Below are 27,005 nucleotides of genomic sequence, written 5' to 3' on the forward strand. Positions count from 1 at the left end.
AAAAAAAAAAAAAAAAAAACTAGGCAAATCAAATTTAGCAATATATAAAAAGGATTATATATCATAAGCAAGTTGGACTTATTCCAGAAATGCAAGGTTGGTTTAATATTCAAATATCAGGCCTGCACAATTGCTCACACCTGTAATCTCAGCACTCTGGGAGGCCAGGGTGGGAGGATTGCTTAAGCCCAGGAATTACAGACCAGCCTGAGCAACATAATGAGACCCCATCTCTACAAAAACTTGTAAAAATTAAAAATTAGCTTGGTGTGGTGGCATGTGCTTATAGTCCCTGCTACTTAGGAGGCTGAGGTCGGAGGATTGCTTAAGTCTACGAGTTCAGGCTGCAGTGAGCTATGGCGGCACCCCTGTGCTACAGCCTGGGCAACAGAGGGAGACGCTGTTTCTTTAAAAAAAAAAAAAGGCAAAAATCAAACCTGTTAACAGAATAAAAGACAAAACGATCATTTCAATAGATGCAGAAAAAGCATTTACTAAAATCAGACCCATTCATGTTTAAAATTTTCAGCAAATTAAGAATACAAGGGAATTTCCTCAATCTGACAAAGGACATATATGAAAAACCTAAAGTTAACATTTTAAGTTCTGGCATGGGCAAGGATGTCCACTAACCACTACTATTCAACACCGTACTGGCAGCTCTAACCAGTGCAATAAAGCAAGAAAAAAATAAGGCATCAAGATCAGAAAGAAGTAAAACTGTGTATTTAAATCCTAAGATGTATTTAAATCCTAAGAGCTACAAAACCATTACCAGAGTAACAAATGACTTTTGGCAAGATCATAGGATACAAGATTTATATACAAAAATCAATTGTATTTTTACATACTAGCAGCAAATAATTAAAAATGAAATTTTAATTCTATTTCAACGTAAAATAGTGCCCAAAATAAAATTCTTAGGAATAAATTTAGCAAATGGCATGCAAGATCTTTTTCTTGAAAATTATAAAACAATGTAATTCTGCAGAGATTTTTTTAATAGAGAAATTTTTAAAAATCTTTAAAATGGAGACATACCATCTATACAAAAGATTCAACACTGTTAAAATGCCAATCCTCCGTTAATTGATCTAAAGATTCAACACAATCTTAATCAAAATTCACCCTCCATTTTTGTAGACATCAACAAGCTACTTCTTAAGTTTGTAAGGAAATTCAAAGGACCTAGAATATTCAAAGTAATGTTTTAGATATCTGAGAGACTTTATATTAAGACTTACTGTAAAGTCACATTAATCAAGACATGTGGAATTGGTAAAGGAATAAACAAAGTATCAAGAAAACACAGTTGTGTCTCAACATAGGGCCTCTATGTACACATGTGCATATATTTATAGAGGCCAATATATACAGTCAGTGATTTTTAGCAAAGGTGTCAGGTAATTCAATAGAGTAAGGGATGTCTGTTCTACAAATGGTGCTAGAACTGGATATCCGTACAAAAAAATGAGAGTTAACCCTGACCTCAAACCAAATATAAACGTTAATTTAAAATGGATCATAGAACATCCTGACAGCTATAATAGGTTAGAAAATTGAAACATTTAAAACATTTTAGAAACAAAAGGAATCATAGAATCTACAACTAAAAAACTTCTAGAAAATAGAACTTTTTTTGACTTTTGAGTAGGTAAAGATTTCATGCCTAGGTCACAAGAATCATACATCAAAACTGGAAAAAGTTGATAAGCTGAACTTTATCAAAACAAAGTGCTCTTGTTCATTACATGACATCATTAAGAAAACCAAAAGGCAAGGAACAATATGGAAAAGAACATTTATAATACATATATCTGATAAAGGACTTATATCTATATCAATATATAAAACCATAAGAAGCCACCCAATTTTAAAAACAGGTGAGATTTGGACAGATATTTTACAAAGGAAAATACATAAGTGACCAATAAGCATCTGTGAAAACTGTGCAACCTCACAATTCACCAAGGAAATACCAAATAAAAGTTTTAAAAAATGAAGTTTGGAACAACTGAGTAAGCAAATAAAACTACAACAAAATGACCCCTGACCCTCTACCTCACACCATACACAAAAGTTAATTCATAAAAGCTATATAACTCTAAGACTTCTAGAGGAAAACATAAATATCTTTGCAACTTGGCAGGGTAGGCAAAGGTTTCTTACAAAGAACACAGAGTGATAATAACCACAGACAAGGGAGTTTGCTAAATTAGCCTTCATAAAAATTAAAGTGACACACTTTTGCTTATTGAAAAATACCACCAAGAAAATGAACAGGCCAGGCATGGTGGCTCATGCCTGTAATCCCGGCTCTCAGGGAGGCAGAAGCAGGAAGACAGCTTGAGCCCAGGAGTTTTAGACCAGCTTGGGCAATAGAGCGAGACCTCGTTCTTGAAAAAGAAAAGAAAAGGAACAGGCAAGCCACAGACTGGAATAAAATATTTGCAAAACACGTATCTGACAAAAGGTCAGTATCCAGAAGAAAAGGTCAAGCAACCCAATTTTAAAATGAGCAACAGATTTGAAGACATTTCACAAAGGAAAATAAATATATGAAGAGCCAATAAGTACATGAAAATGTGCTCAACCGCATTAGTCATCGGGCCAATGCAAATTAAAGCCGTAATGAGATACCACTACACGCCCACCAGAATGACTAAGATTTCACAGAGTGACAGCACCAAATGCTGGCCAGAATGTGGAGCGACTGGAACGCGCAGCCACTGCTGGTGGGAGTGTGAAATGGGAAAAGGTATGTTTATCAAACTAAACATATACCTACCCTATACCTACGCCTAGGTATTTCTACAGAATAAATGAATGCCTCTATGCACAGAAAAGCTAGTACAAGAATAGCCATCATAGGCCAGACGGTGGCTCACGCCTGTAATCCCAGCACTTTGGGAGGCAGGCGGATCATGAGGTCAGGAGATCCAGACTATCCTAGCTAACACGGTGAAACCGAGTCGCTAATAAAAATACAAAAAGTTAGCCACGCGTGGTGATGGACACCTGTGGTCCCAGCTATTCGGGAGGCTGAGGCATGACAACCACTTGCACCCAGGAGATGGAGGTTGCAGTGAACCAAGATCGCACCACTGCAGTCTGGACTAGGCAACAGAGTGAGACTCTGTCTCAAAAAAAAAAAAAAAAAAAAAAGCCATCATAGCAGTTTTACTCATAAGAGCCTCCAGATGGAAACAGCCAGGGATCTTTCAACAAGAGAATGGCTAAAAACCCACAGAACGTTCACACCACGGACACTACTCAGAAAGAAAACAGAACAAATTGCTGGCACCTGCAGTGACATGGGAGGCGCTAAGAAACATTCAAACTGGCCAAATTATTCTATGGTAGGAAAAAAAGCAGCTCTATGGTTGCCCCATGGTGGGTGGGTGCTGTGATGCACCCGGAGGGGCCTGAGGAACTTTCTGGGGTGAGAGTGATGTTGTTCTGTGTTCTGGTCAGGCTGGGACACACTTGGATACATTTGTTAAAATTCAAAGGAGGGAACATTTCACACCTGTGGGTCTCTGGGTACATACACTTCGCTTCAAAGAAAAACAAAAATAATCACAGACAAATGCCGCACTCTAGTTAATGAAATGCAAACTGAGGCGTTGACAGGATGTTGTGTGCTGATTTCTGCAGCTCATTTTAAGTGCATCAAAAAACAGCGTGGATGCTGGTAGCTAGAGGGATTTGTGGTGAGACACACAACAAAACACTTGCTGTGGTATCTAGGTGGTGGGTGCCTGGTTGTTCCCTCTAGAATCTCTCATGGTTTCTTTTTTTTGTTGTTTTATTTTTAAGACGAGTTCTCATTCTGTCGCCCAGGCTGGAGTGCAGCGGTACAATCCCAGCTCACTGCAGCCTCGACCTCCCAGGTTCAAGCAGTCCTCTCACCTCAGCCTTCCAAGTAGCTGAGACTACAAGCCTGCACCAGCACGCCTAACTTTTTGTATTTTTTTATAGAGATGGGATCTCACTGTGTTGCCCAGGCTGGTCTCGAACTCCCGGGCTCAAGTGATCCTCCTACCTCAACCTCCCAAAGTGCTGGGATTACAGGCATGAGCCACCGTGCCCGGCCCTCTTTCATCTTTTCTATGTTTGAAAATTTTTATAGCAAAAAAGTTGGCAAAATGTAAAAGCGATTGAAAACATATCAACCAAAGATAGGAAAAATAAGAGGCGGCAGGAGGCCCCTCCCTTTTTCCCTCGCTGAGCTTCCAGCCCTCCCTCTCCCCGCCCATTTAGGACAGGAACCCCAAGGGCTCCGCCCAGTCCCTGTGCGGGGAAGGAAGCACCCCCCGACCCCGTGCCTGTGCGGGGGCCGTCCTCTGCCCTCTGCTGCTCCTCCTTCTCTGCCCTAGCCACTTCCCTGGCCCTCAGTGAGCAGTCACAGCTGGTGGAAACTACACCCAGGCAGCCTCTTCCCAGGGTTTCAGTGAAAATGCAAACCCCGCAGGAGCTGGACTCTCGAGAGCCTGCGGCGCCACCTGCTGGAGGAAAGGCTTTCTGCACCCGGGCTCCTCTCCCCTTCCTCGCCCTCACTGGCCTCCCTGCCCAGGCGGGGCGGGTCCCCTGTCTGCAATCCCTGGCACCGGTGCATGGGAAATGCCCCATGCCTCAGAACCTCTCCTACCCACACCTCAACATCCAGTCCTCAGTGGACACCCCACTCCCCGACAAACACACATTACAGAGGCACAGTCCAAGACCACCCACCCCGGGTGGAGCACCAGCCCCAACGCCATCACCCCAGCCCCTTCCTCTCTCCCTCAGATGCAGCGACATCAGCAGCAGGATACTGAAGACCCCTGACTTGATAAACATGCTGAAGTCAATCATTCTGAAGCTGTAGTTCTCTTTATTATTACTATAATTTTATTTTTTATGTTTTGTACAGACAAAGCCTTGCTACGTTGCCCAGCCTGGTCTGGAAATCCCAGGTTCAACCAATCCTCCTGCCTCGGCCTCCCAAAGTTCTAGGATTGCAGGCGGGAACCACTGTACCCACCCTGAAGCTGTAGTTCCTTAGTCATTGTCAATGATTAAATACCCATCCCTCTGTGAGCAGCAGAGCCCACCAGCATGGCGGAGAGCCCTGTGTCACAGCATCGAATCTGCTGCCTGGGACTCCGGGTGAGCTCCAACTCCTGGCTGCAGGGACAAGCGATGTGGGGCTGGGCAGGGTGGATGGCAGGAGACCAAGCCCAGACTGAGGGCCATCCGCCATGTGAGCACTGGGACAGCGGGGACAGTGAAGGAGAAAGAGCAACCCCCAGAAAAGACAGGCCACAGAAGGGAGAGGCCCAGGCCCGGGGGTTCCCTTCTGCTGCCAGGCAGGCGTGCCTGTGCCTCTCCCACAGACCCCGTAATGGTCAAACCATGTGCTTTCTGGGAGGCAAGCGAGGCCCCCGACACAAGGCTCTAGGCTTGGGTGAGGTGCACAGGCGCCCCCACTCCCGACTTCTTTGAATCCCCTTTGTCCCCAAATCCCACCTGTCCTCTCCAGGTGAACAAAAATACTGTCCAGGGAGGACAGAGGAAGAATCCAGGAAAAGCTGCCCGAGGGCCTGGCTGAGCCTGTGCCATCACCCCAAAACTCAGCAGCAGGGCCCACATCCACAGGAGGGGTGTCAGTCCCCTGATCAATGAGCCCCTGTCTTACCGTCTCCTGCCATCCATACCTGAGGGCCACAGCCAGCAGGCGAATTGGGGCCAGCTCTGGGCACCGTCCTTCCTGCACCAGCTCCGCAACGGGAGGGGGAGCCCACCCCCAAGGGCACCCGGAACAGCAGCTGCTCCAAGAGGGTGAAGTCTCCCCAAAGCCCCATCTCACCCGTGGCACAAGACGCAGAGGGGACAGAGCATCAGGAGCACCTAGCGACCACAGGGGTGTGTCCCAAAAGGGAAGAGACATGAGGCAGGGAGAGTGGTGGGGAGGCTAGTCTCGGGGTGTCCGCCCCCCTGCCCGAGGGAGAGGAGGGAAGCAGGAGAGAATCCCGCAGGCCCTGGAGCTGGGGAGGGAGCGGGAGGGCGTGGGCTGGAGGGAGAGGCACGGACTGCAGCCACCGCCCACCTGCCTGGCCACTCCAACGCCACCCCAAGGCCAGAGACCTCACTTCTCCTGCTCACCCTCCCAGGGACAGTGTCTGAACCCCCCAGCCTTAGCTGGTCTTATAATTATGGGAGGGAGGTTCTGCCTCACCCCCAGCTCCAAGGGCCAGTCAAGAATGTTCTGGATATCTGTACTTCCCGGAGTCAGGGACTGGGGAGAAACCCGTAGGATGGTGGGACGGGACAGCAGTCCTCAGGCACCAGGCACCAGGGCCACTGCGCAGGGGTAGGGGCACCAGGAGGTGTTGAGTGCATCACACCGGGGCTCACCATGACCCTGCCCAGAGACAGCATCCCAGGACACAGGAAGGAACGAGGGACAAGCGTGCTACTCCTTGAATGCCCCAGCCCCGGCCTTGAGGCTGCCAGGCACCTGAGGTCACCTTCCGAGGACCCAGACCACCTTGGCCTCACCCACAGCCACGTGCTCCGAACCACAGCCACGTGCGCCGAACCACAGCCAGAGCCACTGGGCTCAGACACCACAGTGTGCCTCCTAAAGCCGGCAGCCACAGGGCAGCACAGGGCAGTGCAAGTATGGGCACGGTTGGGCATGGCTGGCCACCCCGTCAGCATCCACTGGCCTCTGCTGGATGCTGACAGGGCAGCCAGACAGGTGGGCCCACCCAGCAATCAAAGAGATCCTCCCTCTCCAGCCGCAGGGCTGCAGCAGCCTCCCCTCTGGCCAGCCTCCCTGCCTGTCACCGGCCATTCTCAGCAGCTGCAGGGCACTGAGGTCCCACCAGACTGAGAATAAAATCAAGCCCTCACCAGGGCCTCCAAGGCCTGGCACGACCTGGCCCTGCCTGTCTTACTGGTGTCACACACTCAAGCCCCTCCCACCTTCCCCAGGCTCCAGCCTTGGGGCCTTCACACCTGCTGTTCCCTTTGCTGGGTTGCCCTTCCCTTGGATTCTGACCTGGCCGGGTCCTTCTGGTCGTTAGAGCTTCAGCTCAGTGTCACGCTCAGGAAGGGCCTCCATTAATCCCCCCACAACACAAATACACACCCCTAGCAACGGTCACCCCACCTGTTCTTAGCTTCTTCACAGCCCTCGCCTAAAACCGTCTATGGATTTGCTCATTCGTGGGCTGCCTGACTCGGTTCAGACTGTAAGTCCCAGGCGACCAGCGACCGTGTCTTTCTTGCTTCTCATTACAGGCCAAGCATCTAGCAGAAGGCCTGCGCATAGTAGGGCCTCAATAAACATTCACCAGATGGGCCGGGTGCAGTGGCTCAAGCCTATAATCCCAGCACTTTGGGAGGCCGAGGCAGCCGGATCACGAGGTCAAGAGTTCAGAACCAGCCTGGCCAACATGAAACCCCGTCTCTTCTAAAAACACAAAAATTGGCCGGGCGTGGTAGTGGGTGCCTGTAGTCCCAGCTACGTGGGAGGCTGAGGCAGAAGAGTCACCTGAACCTGGGAGGTGGAGGTTCCAGTGAGCCAAGATGTTGTCACTGCACTCCAGCCTGGGTGACAGAGTGAGAACCGGAATCAAAAAAGCAACAATAAAAACATTCTCCAGAAGAACTAAAGCAGCCTGCCTGTGTCTAACAGGGACTTAAGGGCACGACATGAACTCAAGCAGAGGACACACAGCGGGCATCCCACGGCTTACACCTGCTGGTGGAGGGAGAGGAGGAAAGTGGGGAGAGGTGGTGCCCGCACAGGGATGCCCTGGGCACGGGGAACCCTCCTGCCACCCAAAGCCCCACAGCCCTGTCACACCGGTCTCTTCCAATAAATTGGTCCAAAGAGCATTTTCAAGTTTCCATGGCAGAATTTCAGAGCCAGTGCCTCTTTGCTGACTTCATGGGTGTGCTTCTGTGTTTATTCAGTGCTCAAGTCAGAGTTTCCTCATTTAGAAAAAAAAAAGAGGAAGGTGGCTCCGTGGATGGAGGTTGAGGGCGTCCACGGGCAGAGGGAGGCTCCCAGGCTGAGATCCGCACCACTCTCTGTCCCAAGTTCAGGGCGTGGTCTGGTGCCCAAATCAGTCTCCAAATGTGGGCCACTGGCTAAGAGGAATCTCCCCAACCACAACCCCCTGCCATGCCCAGCCTCCACTGCCCAGAGCATGCCAGCCTTGCCTGTCCTGGGCTTCAGGACACCCCTCAGGGACCCTCAGGCCCCCAGCCAGGGTGTGCTTGAACCAAGGCAGCCCCAGAACCCATGCCAACGCCCCCTGCCAGTGGGAGACCCTGGGGAACACCGAGTGGGATGTGTGGGGCCAGGCAGGGGCACACAGCGAGTATATTCAGAAGTTTAGGCCACTCAATGTGGCTCTGGAAGGGGGTCCAGAGCAAGAGACAGGGCGGGAAGCTAGAGTGAGCAGGGAGGCCTCCGCCCCTGTGGGGAGCAGGCCGGGTAAAAATAAACTAACCTGGGCCAGGCATGGTGGCTCACACCTGTAATCCCAGCACTTTCGGAGCGGCAGGTGCATCACCTGAGGTCAGGAGTTCGAGACCAGCCTGGCCAACATGGCAAAACCCTGTCTCTACTAAAAATACAAAAATTAGTTGGTTATAGTGGCAGGTACCTGTAATCCCAGCTACTCAGGAGGCTGAGGCAGGAGAATCACTTGAACCCAGGAAGCAGTGATTGCAGTGAGCTGAGATGGTGCCATTGCACTCCAGCCTGGGTGACAGAGAAAGACTCCATCTCAAAAAGAAAAAGAAAAAGAAACTAACCTGAAGGCAGCAGCCAGCGAGACCACAACAGGAGCAGTGGTGGGGTCAGGGGGGTCCCCACAGCCCAGGAGAGGGAGGCTTTGCCAGAGGTAGGGTCGGCAGAGGAGGACCAGTTCTGGTAGGGTTCACTTGCTAGACCAGCTACGGTCTATTCTTTTTTTTTTCCTTTTACACATGTTCCTGGGGCTCATGGAACTTACTGGTTTATTATAAAGGATACAACAAAGGATACAGATGAAGAGAGGTGTGGGGTAAGATGTGTGGAGCACCTTCCACACGCTCCGCTCTCCAGAAGTTCCCCGAGCCCCGTCCTTCTGGGTGTTTACGGAGGCTTCATTACCAAAGCATGATTGATTCAATCACTGGCCACTGATGATCAGCTTTACCTTCTGCCCCTCTCACCTACCTGGAGGTTGGGGGGTGGGACTGAAAGTCCTCACCTTGTAATTCCACCCGGTCTTCCCTGGGACCCACCCTCATGCTGAAGCTGGTTAGGGCTGCCAGCCATCGGTCAATCATGAGCATGCAGAAAGGTATCACTTTGGAGATTCCAAGGATTTTAGGAATGCCAGGAAATGGAGAAAAAAAAACCAAATGTATATTTCACAACATGACAGTCAGGCTCTCTCAACTGCCGCCTCCCTTCCAGCCATGCTGCCGGCCTCAGCCCCCCACGCCCCAGGGCCTTTGCACGCACTGCCCGTCGCCTGCAGCGATCTTCCCTGCCTCCTGGGTTTCAGCCTGGTTTGCTACTCCTCACCCTTCTGCACTCAGCCCAAAGCTCTCCCCGCTGAGGCAGCCCTCCTGACCTGGTCCTACACTGCCCTGCCAGTGGGCCCCTTTGCCCCTCCTGTCACTTCCCGTGTTTCACGTTTGCCGATGTGGTCTTGCGTTTGTGCCGCCCTGTGAGGACAAGGACTGTGTCTGGCTTTGTCCTCCACTGGGCCCCAGTGCCAGGTCCACAGGGAGCACCCAGTGCTGAATGAATGATGCAGTGACCAGCAAGGGAGGTTTGTTGTGTCATGTTGGGGGTCAAAGGTTGCTGGGTGGACCACGTGAGTGAGGTTGTGTGGAGAGGGAAGCAGAGACGTCCCCTTGGAAGAAGGGGTGGGAGGCAGGGAGGAGGGTGTGGGGTGCTGTCTAAGGATGGCAAGTACTTCCAAGGGGGACAAGCCAATGCCTAGAGCACCAGGCAGCAGAGAAAGGCTGACAACCTCACGCCCACTTCCGCTTAGGGAGTGAGGCCAGGCCTCTGGGAAGGCCAGCTCCCCGCTCCTAGGAGAGCCCCAAGGGAAGCTTCGTCAGCTACTGAGTTGGTCACAGTGGAACCACATGTGGTGGGCGGGAGGGGTTTGGGTGTGCCACCTCCAAACAGGAAGCAGACAAAGGCATAGAAGCAGAGGCAGAGAATGGGCTGCAGGGGCTTCCTCAGAGGGAGAGCTGAGCAAGGGGACAGACTGGGGACACTCAGCTTCCACATTCTGAAGCACAGACAGCTGGTCTCACACGCAGGCTGGGCGGCCACACCACCAAGAACCCGGGGCATGTCTGCAGGGCAGGCCTCAGGAGGCCCCGGGCTGCCCCTGCCATCTGCGCAGAAAGACGAAGGCCCATGCTTTCCCGGGTTGGGCGCATGTCCAGCCAGGTCCTGGGCCCAGCTGAGGCTCCCTGGCTGGCCTGAGAGGGGGCGATCAAGGCCAGGCCCAGACTGGGACTTCCCCACTCCTCCCCACCTCCCAGCAGAGCCAGCTGGGTGTAAGAAAAGAAGAGAAGCAAATCAAGAGCCCAGAGCATGAGGCTGGACCAGCCCTTACGCCACACGCAAAGATAAACTCAACCTGCATCAAAGACATAAACTCAAGAGCTAAAACCACAAAACTCTTAGAAGAAAACACAGGGGAAAGCCTCATGACACTGCATTTGGCGATGATTTCTTGGATACGGCATCAAAAGCACAGGCAACAGAACAAACAGATAAAGTGAAACATCATCAAAATTGAAAACATTTGCATATCAGGCCCGGTGCGGTGGCTCATGCCTGTAATCCCAACACTTTGGGAGGCTGAGGCAGGTGGATCACCTGAGGTCAGGAGTTCGAGACCAGCTTGGCCAACATGGTGAAACCCTGTCTCTGCTAAAAATACAAAAATTAGCTGCGCATGGTGGCACACGCCTATAATCCCAACTACTTGGGAGGCTGAGGCAGGAGAATCACTGGAACCAGGGAGGCAGAGGTTGCAGTGAGCTGAGATCATGCCATCGCACTCCAGCCTGGGCAACAGAGTAAGACTTCATCTCAAAAAAAAAAAAAAAAGAAAAGGCATTTGCATATCAAAGGGCGCTAACAGAGTGGTGAGAAGGTGATCCTTGGAATGGCAGCAAATCACAGGTCGGACACAGGATGAGTGTCCAGATATTAACCTACAGACCTCCTAGCAGTCAACAACAGCAAAAACAATCATTCAAATCAAACACGGGTGAAGGACTTGAACAGACATTTCTCCAAGAAGATGTACACATGAGCAATAAACACAAGAAGATACCATCGGGGAAATGCAGATCAAAACCTCAAGGAGAGACCCCTCACAGCCATGAGCTCCGGGCAGGCGGGAAGACGCCTAGAGGGGAGTGGCCGGCTGCAGGCTGCCCCCAGAATTCTCCCAGGTGCTGAGCCTGACCCCGGCACCTCACCAGGAGCACAGGAATGAGTGGAAAAGGCTGGCAGCCACCCCAAAGGGCCAGAGGGGGCCAGCAAGGGGTCTGGGACATGGAACCATTCTGTACATCCAGACACAGGGGGACAATAGGGGGATGGAAGGTGGCCCCTAAAATTTACACCCACCCAGAGCCTATGAACGTGGCCTATTTGGAAAAATGGTCTTTACAGATGTTATGAAGTTAAGGATCTTGAGATGAGGCCATCTTGGATTACCCAGTGTGCCCTAAATGCGAGAACGAGTGTCCCTATAAGAGACAGGCAGAGGGAGATTTGGGGCAAAGAAGGAGGCCCCATGACAACAGAGGCAGAGATCGAGTGATGTGGCCATGAGTCAAGGAACACCAAGGGTTGTGGGAGCCACCAGAAGCCACAAGAGGTGAGAAGCAGGTTCCCCCTCGGAGCCTCCGGAAGGAACTGGCCTGCTGATGCTGTGATTTTGGACTTCTGGCCTCCAGAATGGTGAGAGAAGAAATGTCTGGTGTTTTGAGCCACGCAGTTTGTGGCACTCGGTGACGACAGCCCCAGGAAACCACTACAGGGACCAGAGTCCTCACAGGGCCAAGCAGGAAGTGGGTGCAGGGCGTGTCGGGCCAGGCCTGTCACCCTGGAGATGGAAAAGCAGAGCTGGAGAGGTTGAGACGGGACAGGCACTGTGCGTCCAGGGGTAAGAACTCCCAGGGAATGGCAGAGGCCATCGGGGACAGCAGAGCGAGGGACAGGAGGGAGGGGTGAGGGCGGAGGCACCAGCCTCCATGGGGCCTCAGCTCCCTGTCCACTGGTGACCCAGGGCCCCCCTAAGAGGAGCTGGGGTCTTCGCTGTGCCCCACTGCATCAGTGGGCCCTGGAGACATCCAGCAACAGCGTGGCAGGGCACCCTCCGGGACCCCAGGCTTGCATTCACGCCCCCTGCCTGCGGCTCACCCTCCCTGGTCCCAGCCTCCCAGCCCCACGGAGCTTCCCAATGGAAAGTTCCCTTCTTGGAGACTCTCTCCCTGCTGAAATACAAGCTCTTGGAACAAGATAAAACTGCTTAATTTGTAAAAGCCACAAAGCCAGTCCAGAACAAAAAAACCTCCGACCCTTGGCTGGAAGGAGTGGCCCGCCATGCCTTAGCGGCCAGTCACCGCTCCGTGACTCACGCCGCCCGATGACAAACCCTCCAGCACCTTCTCAGGGGCAGGCCGCAGCCCCCAGGGAGGGCGGGAGAGTCCCCAAGTCCCGTTCGCAAACCAGACCGGAGCCAGACACTGCCGGGGGAGGGACGAGAGGGCAGGTCTCAGGGCTCCCGGGGCTTCCTCGGGCCCGGCACGGTCATGGACACGCTAGGGCAGGACCAGCCCCTCCACAAACCCTTCCTGGGCAGCTGCAGGGCAGCCCGAGCTGGACCGCCTCACACGCCAGCCCAGTGGGGCATGGGGCACCCATAGCCCTGTCTAGAAGTCATCGGGCCGGCGTCTGCCAGGGTGGCCTCTGTCACACAGACACGGCGTCCTCCCCCGGCCCCCCCTCAGGCCAGAGCACACGTGGGGGTCAGAGCAGTTCTCACAGGGCCACGTGGCCAGACAAAGCGGCCTGAGCCACGCCCTGAGAAGAGGAAGAGCCCCTCAGTGAGGGAAGAAGCGCCCAGAAAACTCAGGACGCTCAGAAGCCCGCAGGAGGTGGGGGCGCTGTCTGGGGGCCGGGCTGCTCCCACCCTTCACCTTGCAGATGGCGGAACTTCGGCCCAGAGCTGCCAAATGGCTTGCTCAAGGCCATCCAGCAGGGACAGGAAGGGAACTCACTTCCCCAGGGACGGCTTGGGGGCTCGATAATTAAAGATCAGCTCTCGGGTCTGGCCAGGGGAGAACCTCGTCAGGGAAACAGCTCGGGGATCCTCGTGTTCCTTCGGAAGGCAGCCAGTTTACAGCTGAGTTTTTTAAAAATGTACTGTTTTTTACAGGAAAACACATCTGAATGGGATTTTGCAGAAAGCATCTTTCATCAAGGCACAGCCCAAGGGGAGGTCCCCACTTCACCCCTGGCTGTGCTGTCCTCAGCCAAGGCCAGCAGGGATCAGAGTGGTCTCTCGGGCACAGCACTGGCTGCTTTCAAAGAGTGTTTTGTTGAGTTCATGAAAAGCCCGTGTTTAGTGAGCCTGGGAGGGTACCACCACTTCCACCTCCCCAGGGAGCACCCCCCCAAACCATGCCTCTCTGCCTGGCTCTCAGATCCCCTGCTGGTCACCCATCTGGGCCTCGGCTGGATCATCTATAAAATGAAGGCCGAACCCAAGGCCCCCCGAGGCCCCTGACAGCCAGGAGGGTGGAGTGATGTCCTCCCGGGCTGGTGGCCGAGGAGGCAGGGTCTGTCCAGGCTGCCTGGTGGAGTGGCCACTCCGAGGACTGCTCCACTGTGCAGCCCTGGTGAAGGCCCCTCTCAGCACTCCCTGTCCTGCAGCTCCTGCTGGGCTGAGAGCAGGACACTAGGCCCCATACCCACCCATCCCAGCAGGCCTGCGCCCATGAGCTCAAACAGATAAGATGCAGTTTCATGGCCACCCGAGCCTTCTGTCCGTCTCCTGTTCCCCCTCCTGAGGTCTGCCTGCCATGCCCAACTGGGTGTGCCCAGTGATACAACATACACCAGCCCCACCAGTCCCAACGTCATATCAAGATGTGGCCCTGGGAGCCGCAGTGGAGTGGGACCACGTGTCCTGCAGAGAAGCCACCGGGATGGGCCTCCCTCTCTCAGGCCTCTCAGGGACCCCCCAACATGCACATAGTGGCAACCAACAGACCAGGGCCCAAGGCACTTAGGGGGTGGCACTCTTAGCACCCCCATGGCCCGTAGGTCACCTCAGAACACCCAAAGCCTACGGGGTGGCTCAACCACCCCGGATCTCCCATCTCTGGGCTCAGAGGGCAGCATGAGTGGCAGAAACTGTCATCACTGCTGATTATCGATGATGGTGCTGGCCACGTGAGATGGCAGCCACGGTGCCTCGTGGGAGTGAAGGGACCAAGGAGGCTGAGCCTGAAATGGCAGGCCTGGAAAGCTGGGGTGACTAAAGGCAGGGGAGCCCCCTTTCTCTTCATTTGTCAGTTCATGCCCCAATGGGTCTGTGCCCGCTGCAAGGGGGCTGCCAGAGTGAATGGCCACACACACACATGCACATACACGTGCACACACGCACACACACGCGCGCACACACACCCGACTCCTCTGAGTGCTGGGAGCTTCCCCCTCTATAATCAACTGCTGGGAAGGCACAGAAGTGCTATTTTAGGTAGGAGACCGAGGCAGCCTTGAAGACAGACTTAGGCTGGAGGCAAAAAACAAACCACACAGTGGACAAACAAACCACCGGCCAGGTCTGAGCGCCGCCGCCCCGGGCCCGAGCCGGGGGGCACGTCCCCCACGCCCTCCCCAGGTTTCAGTGCCAACAGCCTCAGCGTTTCACAGTGGCCCTGACACGTGGGAAATGAAAGAGAAGTGAGAGTCGAGTTTAGATAAAAGCCAGGCTCAGGAGAGCTTAGCTTGAGACAGCGTTCCATCCCAGGAGCTTGGAACCGTCAAAAAGAAAAGAAATATTTCTGTGAAAAATGAGCAAAAGCACCCTTTGCATGCTTATTTTCCCAAAAGCATAAATAAAGTCCCGAGTCCAGGGCGGTGAGGGCGGCCGATGGGGAGGGGGCCGTCTGCCTACCTGAGATCCGATCCCTCTCCATTCCGACGGATATATTTAGCAGCGGCGGGAGTCCCGGCGTCCCGCTCAGAGGCGGCCTCCCCTTTCTCACCCCCGTCGCCCTCCCTCTCTCAGCCTCCTCCTCCTCCTCCTCCTCCTCCTCCTCCTCTAAAAACACTCTTTGTCTGGTCTAATTTCTTCAATCTGTTGCAATCACGAATGCATCCGAATTACCACATTTCCATGTGCTGATCATATGTTTGTGCTCCAAACTGAAGTAGCATTGTCTCTTCGAAACGGGAGGAAAAAGGGAGCAAAGGAGAGAAATCCAAAAAGAAGAGGCAGGAGAGAGGGCCCGAGGTGGCCCCAAGAAGTCCAGCAGCCCCAGGGTCTGCCTGCGCGGGTCCCGGCCGGCTGGCCTGCTCGGTGGCTGCAGAGGTCCCGAGCGTGGCTTCCGGCGGCCTCCTCCACCTCCTCCAGCCCCCGCCGCCCGAGGCTCGCTGCTCCTTTTTAATATCCACTTGGAGATGCTTAACTTAGCCTCTTGGAAACCAACTCACAGAGTCGAATTCCTGGCGACTTCCAAAGTCTTTCATTTTCCCCGGTCCGCGATGCTACGATTTCCTTGGGTTTAAGCGTTTAAAAAGCCCAGTTCCTGCGTGCCTGCCTCGCCTTCCTCTGTCCCCGGCTGGCCCAGCCTTTCTTCACCCCAAACCCTGACGTGGCTGGGTGGGAGGAACGGCTGTGCCCCGGGCCAGCGGGCTGAGAAAAGGTTCCGGAGCACCTGCCCAGGAGGAACCCTGAGAAGTCACCCCACCTCCCTCCCGTTAGCCTGCGGTGACAGAGGCAGTTGCCGTCCCCGCCCAACGAGATGGGGACTTCCTGGAAGATTCCTACCACACACGCATGAGTCAGTAAGTCTCTGACCGTCCCCTGGGAGGGAGCAAGTCTTCCTCTCTGGGAACTCAGGGCCCTGCTGGGGAATCACTGCTGTTCCTCACCGGTCACCTGGGGTCCCTGGAGGCGGCTTACCTGGGGAGTCCCCCCTAGCACACGGTCAGGGTCCTTGCTGAGGCCAAGGGCTCAGCAGAGCAGGCGGTGGGGGGTGGGGGGCTACAGGGTGGGTCCCTGGGGTGGGGATAGGGGCATCCTCTGTCTGTAAACTTCACCTCAAGGGTTCATTCAAACCTGAGACACAGAGGCTGGTTCTGTTTGCCCAAGCCTGTTCAAAGAGAATGTGTATTCATGCCAAGGCTGAGAACTCAGGCAATCCCTCTGAAAACTCCAGACTGTCAGTTTCTGTTGAGAAAGCGAGGACGCGTGGCCACACCGCAGAGGCCTTCCTGCCTGGCCGCACGGGGCTGGTGTGAGACTGTCCTGCCCTTCAGACAAAACGCAGTTTCCAGTTTGCGCTGCTCCCAAGGCCCCCGCACAAATTTCCAATATTTGCACCCCCAACCCCGTCACATCCCGCAGACCTGAGTTTGCAGACCTGAGTTTACAGTCCCTGCCCCACGGAGCCAGGCGAGTTCCCTGTGACCAGGTGAGGACTACGCACAGCCCTCAGCTAGATGACAGAGCCAAAGGTCCTGAAATGCCACTTCAGGCCACAGTCCCGTCCGCTCTTTGTCTGGGATAGGACCTCAAATGCAGTCTCCTTGGCAGAAAGGCCATCTTCTTGGGGGCCGGGGAGGACCATTCCCAGCAACCACCTCCTCCCAAAGAGCCTGGAGGACACCCCATGGGCAGCCAGGCAGTGAGGGGAGGTCGTGACGGCCTCTCAATCGAGGTGGGAGGCTGGGGAGGGAGGGAGGGGTCATAGGCACTACAGAAGGCTGAATAATGGCCCCAGGGATATCATGTGCTACTCCCTAGACCTGAAAATGGGACCTTGTTTGGAACATGGGTCTTTGCATCTGATTCATTGCGGATCTTGCTGGGGGGAGAGCACCCTGGATGGTCCAGGGGGTCCCTAAAGGCTGTCTTGCTGCTCACACAAGAAAGGGACAGAGGGAGATTCGACACAGACAAGGATGGCCAAGTGGAGATGGAGCCCAGAGAGATCTGAAGATGCTGGTGTTAAAGGTAAGGGCCACGTGGCCACAAGCCAAGGGATGCCGGCAGCTACCAGCTGCTCAAAGGGGCAGGTAATGAAGGCAGCAGTCCCCAGCCTTTTTGGCCCCAGGGCCCAGTTTCATGAAGGCAATTTTTGCACAGACCAAGGAGTGGGGAGATGCTTTTGGGATGATTCAAGTGCATTATGTTTATGATTTTATTTTTTATTTTTTGAGACAGACTTTCACTCTGGGATTACAGGCGTGAGCCACCGCGCCCGGCCACAAGCACACGGTATTTACTGTGCACTTTATTTCTATTATTACTGCATCGCAATATATAATGAAATAATGATACAACTCACCATCACGTAGAATCAGTGTGAGCCCTGAGCTTGTTTCCCTGCAACTAGACAGACCCATCTGGGGGCGATGGGCGACAGTGACAGATCATCAGGCATTAGATTCTCCTAAGGAGCACGCCACACGGATCCCTCACACACGCAGTTCACAATATGGTTCTCGCTCCTACGAAAATCTGATGCCATGGCTGATGGGACAGGAGGCGGAGCTTGGGCAGTAACGCGAGCAGTGGGGAGCGACTGTAAATACGGATGAAGCTTCACTCACTTGCCGGTCACTCACCTCCTGCTGTGTAGCCCAGTTCCTAACAGGCCACACGTGAGGGCAGGAACCCCTGCCCTAGAGCCTCAGTGGGCTGTGCCCAGTGGACACCCTGATTTCAGCCTGGTGATCCTGATCTCGGACATGTGGCCTGCAGAACTGTGAGAGGAAGCCTGGGTGTTGTCGAGACTCAGCCAGCTCGTGGCCACTCATTACAGCAGCTGCAGGAAACTGATCCAGCGCCCCAGAGCGAGCCAGGGCTCGGCCCACTGGAGCTGCTTTCTGTTATTCTATTTCTTCCTAAAACATTGTGTTAAGCCAGCCACTAACAACCACTGACTCCGATCGGCAGGAATCGCAGAGGTTTCTTGGTTTGTTCCTTTAATCCCTTTTCCAATTTTGAAATAATATTCCTTGTTGGTTTTTCTGATTATAAATGTAATATCTTCCATTTATTGAGTTTAGAAACAACAGAAAAAGTATAAAGCAGAAACCCCAGCTGGGCAAGATGGCACGTGCCTGTAATCTCAGCACGTTGGGAGGCTGAGGCGGAAGGATTACTTGAAGCCAGAAGTTCAAGGCTGCAGTGAGCTATGATCGCACTACTGCACCTCAGGCTGAGTGAAAAGAGTGAGACCCTATCTCAAAAAAAAAGAAAGACAAAAAAGAAGAGGAAGAAAACCCTTTAACCTCACTCAAGACTCTGCACATGAATTCCAGCTGTGGGGCAGGGAAGCCCAGGAAGGCCCCCCAAGGCTCTGACCCAGCCTGGCTGGCGGTGGGAATTTGAGAACAGGCCTGGGTGACGGGGCCAGGCTGTGATGAGTTCATTCCCCGGCAACCTCCCGCATGCCGTGCACACCGCGGGTTTGACGGCCAGGGCTGGAGGGCTGCTGAGCACAGCCTTGACCCCCGGCATGGTTTGGCCTGAGGTCCATCTCCCCTCCGTGCCTGAAAATCCAAACATTCTGGCAGGGGGATCACTTGAAATGGAAAACCTGGCAGCACCGATTAGCTCTGAAGAGGCCAGAGTTAGCCATGAGCCGCTAGGAGGGGTGCAGATGTGGGGTACGGCCAGCGGAGGCAGGGAGGAAGGGGCCAGCCCCTCACCGCTCACGGGGTCTTGGCCTCCATGTAAGCTCTAAGGGGACACCTCACCACCAGCACAGACCCAAGCCCTGAGGTGGATCCCCCCCATCCCTCCCTCCAGAGGAACACTGAAGAGGTTTCTGTGGTTGTGTGAAACGTTCTCCCTGTCTCAGATTCAGAGGCACATTTGCATACTGAATGCACTGAGTAATCTTGCAGTGAGTTTAACCCACCTTCTCCCAAATTGTACCAAAGGTTGCTATCCCAGGAAGGCAGGGCCCTCAGGGCCATGGCTTTGGGAAACTCTGGTTGTGCCAGCCCGTGAGCCCAGCTCCCGGCCACCCCAGACTGCCCACACCTTGGAGTGGGCAGTTACCCAAAAGCCCCTTCCAGACAGTCCTGAGGGCGGCACCTCTGTTCTTCACCCCCCATAGACCCCTGGCCACTTTTTTGCGACGTCAGCCTCACTGGTTCACAGCTCCTCTTAACTGCAGAATGGGGCACAGCGGGCACAGGCCAGGCCTGGCAGGGTGGGAAGGAAGCGCGAAGGCCACTTTGTCTCCAATGGCACTGGCCGGGCTCCGGAAAGGCTGGAACCCACAGAAAGAAAGGCAGTGTCACACTCCACCTGCTTTGCCTCAGCCCAGGGGAATCTGGTAGAAAGAAGTTAGGTGGCTGGTCTTTACTCTCTGGCCTGGCCTAGGAACTGCTTCTTTTTCAAGACTCTATCAAATGCCTCCTCCATTAGGAAGCCTTCCCTGGTTTCCCCCTCCGCTCCTGTCCTGTCCCAGAACACGGCCTGGCCCTCACAGACAATCCTGACATCAGAGCTTTCTAGGTAGAGATTTTCCTCCTCCATGGAAATTTATACTCCAAACTGAAAATGTGTGCAGACTAAGCCCCTGCTCCCACGTGACACAGAAGTAAAAGCTACGGGTCACCTGTCTTACCCCACCCTTCTCACATCAATCTGGGCTCCACACAGGGGCCCAATAGGGGCCACATCCAGTTCAGCCGCCCCAGGCACACCATCCTGGGCACAGTGCCTCTGTCCCCTCCCACGAAGCCCAGCTTCATCCCCCGGTACCCAGGTGGGAGGAGACACATATTAGGCATTCCCCAGGGTGGGCTGTGCTCCCTACATCAGGCCAGGAGGTCCTGGGGCGGGTCCAGCCATCCAGGAAAGGGAGCAGGTGGTCCAGGTGATGCTGATGTGGGCAGCAGGGACCTTCGGGAAAGGGGCTTCATCTGATCAGCCCCACCCTGCTCCAGGTGCATACACTGGGGAAGGGTCCTGCACGGAGGTGGAGAGAAGGCACCTCGGCTGAAAGGACGCTTTCTGATGCCGCGGGCTCAGATTTGCTGCCATGTGCCATGTCCGCTCACTTAATGCGGGTTCCAGCAAATCCTCCATGCTGAGTACCAAGATATAGGGGATGCACAGCCTCTCGCTTTAAAAAGTGACTTTTCGGCCAGGCATGGTGGCTCATGCCTGTAATTCCAGCACTTTGGGAGGCCAAGGCGAGCAGATCACAAAGTCAAGAGATCGAGACCATCCTGGCCAACACGGTGAAACCATCTCCCTAAAAATACAAAAAATCAGCTGGTCATAGTGGTGGGTACCTGTAGACCCAACTACTCAGGAGGTTGAGGCAAGAGAATAGCTTGAACCCAGGAGGCGGAGGTTGCAGTGAGCTGAGATCACGCCACTGCACTCCAGCCTGGTGATAGAGCAAGACTCCGTCTCAAAAAAGAAAAAAAAAAAAGTTACTTTTCCTGCCAGGCATGATGGCTCACACCTATAATTCCAGAACTTTGGGAGGCCAAGGTGGGAGGATCACTTCAGGCCAGGAGTTCAAGACCAGCCTGGGTAACATAGAGAAAACCCATCTCTACAAAAAAACAAACAAACAAAAAGGCAGGGCACCGTGGCTCATCCCTGTAATCCCAGCTACTTGGGAGGCGGAGGCAGGGGAATCGATTGAACTCACGAGGCGGAGGCTGTAGTGAGCCAAGATCACACAACGGCCTGGGTAGAGATTTTGTTGCCTGGGCAACAAAGCGAGACTCCACCTTGGCCTCCAAAAGTACTGGGATTACAGGCATGGGCCACCACGCCTAGCCTGCACACATTTTTTGTTTTTTAGAATTAGCCAGACATGGTGGCCCACAACTGTAGTCCCAGCTGCTTAGGAGGCTGAGGCGGGAGGATCCCTTGAGCCCAGCAGATCGAGGCTTCAGTGAGCTATGATCATGCCACTGCACTCCAGCCTCAGCGACAGAGAAAGACCCTGCATCAAAAAAAAAAAAAAAGAGGGAGAGAGAGACTTTTCCATTCATTTCCTGCTCATCCTCAGACTCAGCCACTGAAGTTTGCTTCCCTGAATTAAAAATGAAAGAGCTCCATCCCGGACTCCCCGCTGCTGACCCTGCTACTGTACCTGCCAGCAGAGCCAGCCAAGACCCTCCAGGCTGGCCCCAGCCTGGCCCGCCTACAGCCTCCCAAGCAAGACGGATTCCCAGGCTGAGGCCAGCTGCATTCCTCTCCGGAATCTTTCTCCACTTTTTATTGTGCCTCAAGCTTTGGCTGTTCCTAAATAAATACAATCCAGCTATCTCTGCCCTTGGGGCCGCTACAGGGTTTACTGGTGCAAACCGCCTGGGCAGGCCTGTTGCTTTAGGAGTCCTTCCAGGTCAGCGTGGAAGGAAACCAGGACAACAGGGAGAAGCAGCCCAGACAGGCCCAACTCCACACTCACGGCCTTGTGCTCAGCCATCCGCCTGGGCTATAGCCTGACAGGAGCCGGGGCTGGCACTCCATTCCTAGAGGGGGCCCCCGACTGCCCGTGCAGAGAGGGGGAGGTCTGGGGTGCGGAGGCCAAGGGCCCTTGCAGAATGTCCCAGGGCCCCTGCGTTTAAGCTTCTCTGCAGCCAACGGAAAACCCGGAGAGCAGGTGTCTTTCATCCTGCCCGCTCAGTAGGTGCGCAGCAGTTGTTCACTGGATAAACAATGAATCTGTGGATCCAAGGTGGAGATGATCAAAACTGGCACTGCCCCATAGAACTTTCCGTAATGGTATCATTGGTATCAATGGTAACATTGATATCAATGTTCTGTACCTGCCGTGGTCAATGTGGCAGCCACATGTGGCAGTGAACGCTTGCCATGTGGAAGGGCTACCAAGCCACAGAGTTTTGAATTTATGTTTAAAAATTTAAATTTAAATAGTCGCAAATGCCTAGTGCCTACCAGGTCACACAGACCCTTTTTGTCACCTTCTTCTCCTCCCTGGAGACCCTGCATTCGCCATCAATTTCTTACCCAGGAGACAAACAGATAAAAGCTACTCTTCAGCCAATGCAAAAGAAAGCCAATATTTGCATTCTAAGCTGGTTATTTGGCCAATTTTCCCCAGCGTTTCCTATCAAGGTCACTGCAGCAATATTTCCTGACTGCCTGCCATGCACCAGGAGAGCATCCCGCCCAGCTCTGGTCCGAGGCTGTGGAGGACACGGAAATAACCAAGGCCGAGCTGATAGAAGGGGTGTGGCAGCTTGGCCCAAAGTCTCCCTGAGCCAGCTGAGCCCAGGAGCACGGAAGCCCTGCTTCCCAGGGGACAGTGGCAGAGCCCATCCAGGGAGGCCTGGGCACTCAGAGCTGGGAGCACAGAAGCAGGGGCTCCAGGCTAGAAAGCGGGATCAGGGCCAGGCTGAAAGCAGCACAAATCCACACTCGAGGCTTGGAGGAAACTAAGGGCTCTGTAGGTAAGAAGACCAGGCCCAAGCCTGTTGTAAGTGATCAGGTGAAGGGATCCTATCACCCAGTCCCTTGCACAGAAGAGGGAAGTGGTCATCGTCCTCTAAATGTTGACTGTGGACAGGAAGGAGCCACAGCAGGGCAGAGGTAAGGACAACAGCACCCGCTGGTCCAAGGAGGGATGGCGGAGGCCCTAACAAGACATGGAGATGACCAGGGGCAGCCTGTCCAAGGGCCAGTGTGGGGAAGGCGAGTTGATGAGATCTTGGCAGTCTGTTGACCTGAAGGTGCTGCGGAGGCAGAGGTCAAGGTCAACTCTGAGATTTCCTGCTTCTGAACCTGGGTGGGTGGCAAGGCTGACATCAGAGAAATAGAGGAAGAGCAAGTGCCCATGGGTGAGAGAGGAAGTAACGAGCTAGGGGTCCCTGCCAGAGCCCAGGGGCAAAGTCCTAGGGCAGTCGAGATGCTGGTGGTCCCTTCCACGACCAGCTCCCTCCACGTGGCACACTTTTGTCTGCACAGCTGGGCGTGGGGCACCTGTTCGTCCAACGCAGCTACTGTGTGCACCGAGGCAGTGTGGCACGGTGCCCTGGGGAAATACCAAGGTGGTACTGCACAGGCCCCACCCTTCTGGCACTTTCTGTCTCCTGGGGATGGTGGCAGTTAAACAGTGACAGCCAATTGTCAGGAGTGTTAGGCTCAGATTCACCGGTGGAGCAAGGCACTCCTTCCGGAAGAGGCGTGTGAGCTGGCGTAGATGAAGGGAGGGAGGCAAGCACCAGCTCAGGGGGACCCCCGGCAGGGCTCTTCACACCTCCTTGTGCCCCCTGTGGGGGCAGAGACACTGAGGCTGCAGTGCTTGAGGGAGACTTCCTGTGGGTGGGAGCTGTCCATCCACAGCGGTCAGGTGGGGAGGTGCCGCAGTGTCCTGTGGCTGCCTTAATGAAGGACCACAAGCTGCAGGGCTTGAAAAATGGAAGCGGTTGTCCTCTAGTGCTGGAGGCCAGAGGTCCAAACTCAAGGCGTCAGCAAGGCCACGCTCCCTAGGAAGGCTCTGGGATGGGTTGGGGGTCCTTCCTTGCCTCTTCCCGGGCTCCCCCTGGCCCGGGGCTGTGTCACACCACCATCTGCCGCTGACTTCATGTGGTTCTTCCCAGTGTGTCTGTGGCCTCTCTACTTGTTTTAAGGAGGCTAGTCGTTGGATTTAGGGACCACCCTCATCCAGAATGACCTCATCTCAAGATCCTTAACTAATCCCATCTGCAAAGACCCCATTTCCAACTTCCAGGTCACATCCTGAGGTTTTTAGTGGACATAAGTTTGTGGGGGACACGGTTCAACTCAGGACAGAAGGGATGGTGGGGGCACTAGGGATGAGGCCGCAAACCCCAGAGGTGCTGGAAGGAGAAAGAGCAGGACCCAGCGACACAGGATGTCAGGCAGAGGAGTCGGCTACAAGGACCCCAGTGGGGACTGAGGGCCAGAGGGAGGGAAGCTCGGACACCATCGAGGTGAAAAGCTCTGTGCGCTGTGGGAACGAAGGAAACATCGGCTGGATGCTTGGTCAAGGAGGCGGCTGCCCAGAGAGGCTGCCCAAGGCACACCAAGTGGGCAGATGTGGAAAGCAAGCCGGAAGGCTGCTCGGAAGGGCACAGTGGTTAACATCTAGAAGGGCTGAGGAGCACATGCCCACAGCCTGGCAGATCCACCTGGGAAAACGTGCGTTCCCGGCAGCACTAGTAACAGAGAAGACCTTCGGTGATGTCACCAGTGAGCCATGGGGCAGGAAAACTGCCTCCCCACACAGAGGAACACTCACCAGCTGCCAAAATAAATGGACCAAGGCTACGTGGATCCACACGGATAAGCCTCCACACCCTCATGCTGCGGGCACGAGCAGGGCAGCCATGGACTCCAGTTGGGCACCAAGGATGCGACGCTGACAACAGCATTCAAGAGGAGACCGAGGCTGTTCAGATACACGATGCTGACCACCGTATTCAAGAGGAGACCAGGCCAGGCGCAGTGGCTCACACTTGTAATCCCAGCACTTTGGGAGACTGAGGCGGGTGGATCACCTGAGGTCAGGAGTTCGAGACCAGCCTGACCAACATAGTGAAAACCTATCTCTACTAAAAATACAAAAAAAAAAAAATTAGCCAGGTGTGGTGGCGGGTACCTGTAACCCCAGCTACTCAGGAGGCTGAGGCAGAAGAATCACCTGAACCCAGGAGGCGGAGGTGGCGGTGAGCCAAGATGACACCAGTGCACTCTAGCCTGGGTGACAGAGCGAGACTCTGTCTCAAAAAAGAAAAAAGGAGGAGACCCAGGCTGCTCAGACACACCACTGCGCAGCACAGACATGCCTGCCTGGGGCCAGATCCCAATCCAAAGGGGTGAGCACCGTGGCAGGAGCGGGGCTGGGGTGGAGAGGGCGACCCGGGGCTGTGCCTGCAGCTCTGATGCCTCACTCCTCAAGCAGGATGGTGACTACACAGGTGTTTTGTTATCTTATTCTTTACATTTTTTTGTAGGTCTCACAATTCCTTTTTTTTTTTTTTTTTTTTTTTTTGTTGTTTTTCTTTTTTTTTTTTTTTTTTTTTTTTGAGACGGAGTCTCTGTCACTAGGCTAGAGTGCAGTGGCATGATCTCGGCTCACTGCAACCACTGCCTCCTGAGTTCAAGTGAGTCTCCTGCCACAGGCTCCCGAGCAGCTGGGACTACAGGTGCTCGCCACCACACCTGGCTAATTTTTGTATTTGCAGTAGAGACAGGGTTTCACCATGTTGGCCAGGATGGTCTCGATCTCTTGACCTTGTTATCCACTCACCTCAGCTTCCCAAAGTGCTGGGATTATAGGTGTGAATCACTGTGCCTGGCCAACAATTCCATTTATTAAAACAAAAAAAAAAAAAAAAAAAAAAAAAAAAAAAAAAAAAAAAAAAAAAGGAGAGAAAGTGTGTGAACTGACCAAAGGGTTGATCATGGTGTCATTTAAGCTCTTGCCAGAAACGTCATCCCTGGCCCAATCCCAAACACAGCCTTGAGAAGAGCCTTCGTCCTTCCAGGGAGGACAAGGGTCCCAGATACAGGCGATCAGCCAGATGTGCATCTACAGAGAAGCTGGGCTGGGAGGACGGGAGGGCAGACAGTCATCTGGGGAGACCCGAGACGCTGGGGCATCTAGGAATGAACTCCTGCCTGGAGCAGGGGCTTAGCAGCAGGGAGGCAGGGAGAAAGGAGCAAGATGAGGAAAGGGTGTCTCAAGCCAGAGGCCACACAGAGGCCCACAGAGGGGGGACTCCATGTGTCAGCAGGCAGTCCCACACAAACCCAGATCACCAGCTTGCAGCTTTGGGCTTCAGCAAATTATGCCTTAGGCTTCCAAGCTGAGCCATGATCACGGCTGCCAAGTGCTGACGGCACAGAACCGGCCAGTCTAAGCAGAGGGAAGTAACCACCGGAGGAGGCTGTGTCCACGAAGCCCAGGGTGCCAGGGTCCCAAGATGCAACCCCCCAAAGCACTGGGGACCCTCCCTGCCCATTCCAGAAGCTGGCCAGCGAGAGGGAGGGAGATGGAGAGGCAGACCAGCTGTGGAGCCGGAGGAAAGCTCCCCAGAAACACAGCCGCGGCTGGGCTGCCCAGTGGTCAGTACCCAACATGACTGTGATCGGCGGAGCCCTTTTAACCATGGCGCTGAATCACGCAGCTGCCCAGGGGCCTCCAGCCACAGCATCACCCTCCTCTTCCCACAGACAGTCCCATCCAGTACTGCAAGTGGCCTCATGTGCACTCACAGGGACACTGCAACCCTCATATCTACACAAGGTCCCACATCACCCACATGCACAGGCCACCCTCTCTGCCCCCACTCCCTGTAAAAAGCCACCCTCTCCACCTTCCAGGCCTGGGGGTGCACAGCCCCACAGGCACTGCATCGCCTGTGGAGGTCAGACTTAGGAGGGGTCTGTGCTGGCCCCACTGAAGCAGGTTCAGGATCAGAAGCAGGCTTTGGTTCCCAGGTAGCCAGCATGGTCTGGAACTGTTCAATTTCATAACCACTAGCCACACATAGATATAAGTAGAAATCCATTTAAAATAAATAAATTAAATAATTCTATGCAAGTAAATGAGTGAATAAAATAAACATTTATACTTCAGGCCTGGCATGATGGCTCATGCCTGTAATCCCAGCACTTTGTGGGGAGATCACCTGAAGTCAGGAGTTCAAGACCAGCCTGGCCAACATGGTGAAACTCTGTCCCTACTAAAAATACAAA

General features: G+C 53.9%; 1 protein-coding gene across 2 annotated transcripts in view; it reads right to left on the reverse strand.

Annotated features, from left to right (window-relative positions):
- Positions 1-27,005, reverse strand: part of SEPTIN9 (septin 9) — a 211,982-nt gene that overhangs the window by 156,006 nt on the left and 28,971 nt on the right. Inside the window, exon 1 of one of the 2 annotated variants that reach the window (XM_017525028.2) lies at positions 15,222-16,050. The exons of the other annotated variant lie outside the window; for it this stretch is intronic. Within the exon in view, the coding sequence (XP_017380517.1) occupies positions 15,222-15,243 (22 nt within the window). The 5' untranslated portion in view covers positions 15,244-16,050. Of the gene's footprint in view, positions 1-15,221; positions 16,051-27,005 lie in introns of those variants that run through there. 2 annotated transcript variants of the gene reach the window in all.

Source organism: Cebus imitator, unplaced genomic scaffold (genome assembly GCF_001604975.1).
Source record: "Cebus imitator isolate Cc_AM_T3 unplaced genomic scaffold, Cebus_imitator-1.0 Scaffold36, whole genome shotgun sequence".
Classification (NCBI taxonomy): domain Eukaryota; kingdom Metazoa; phylum Chordata; class Mammalia; order Primates; family Cebidae; genus Cebus; species Cebus imitator.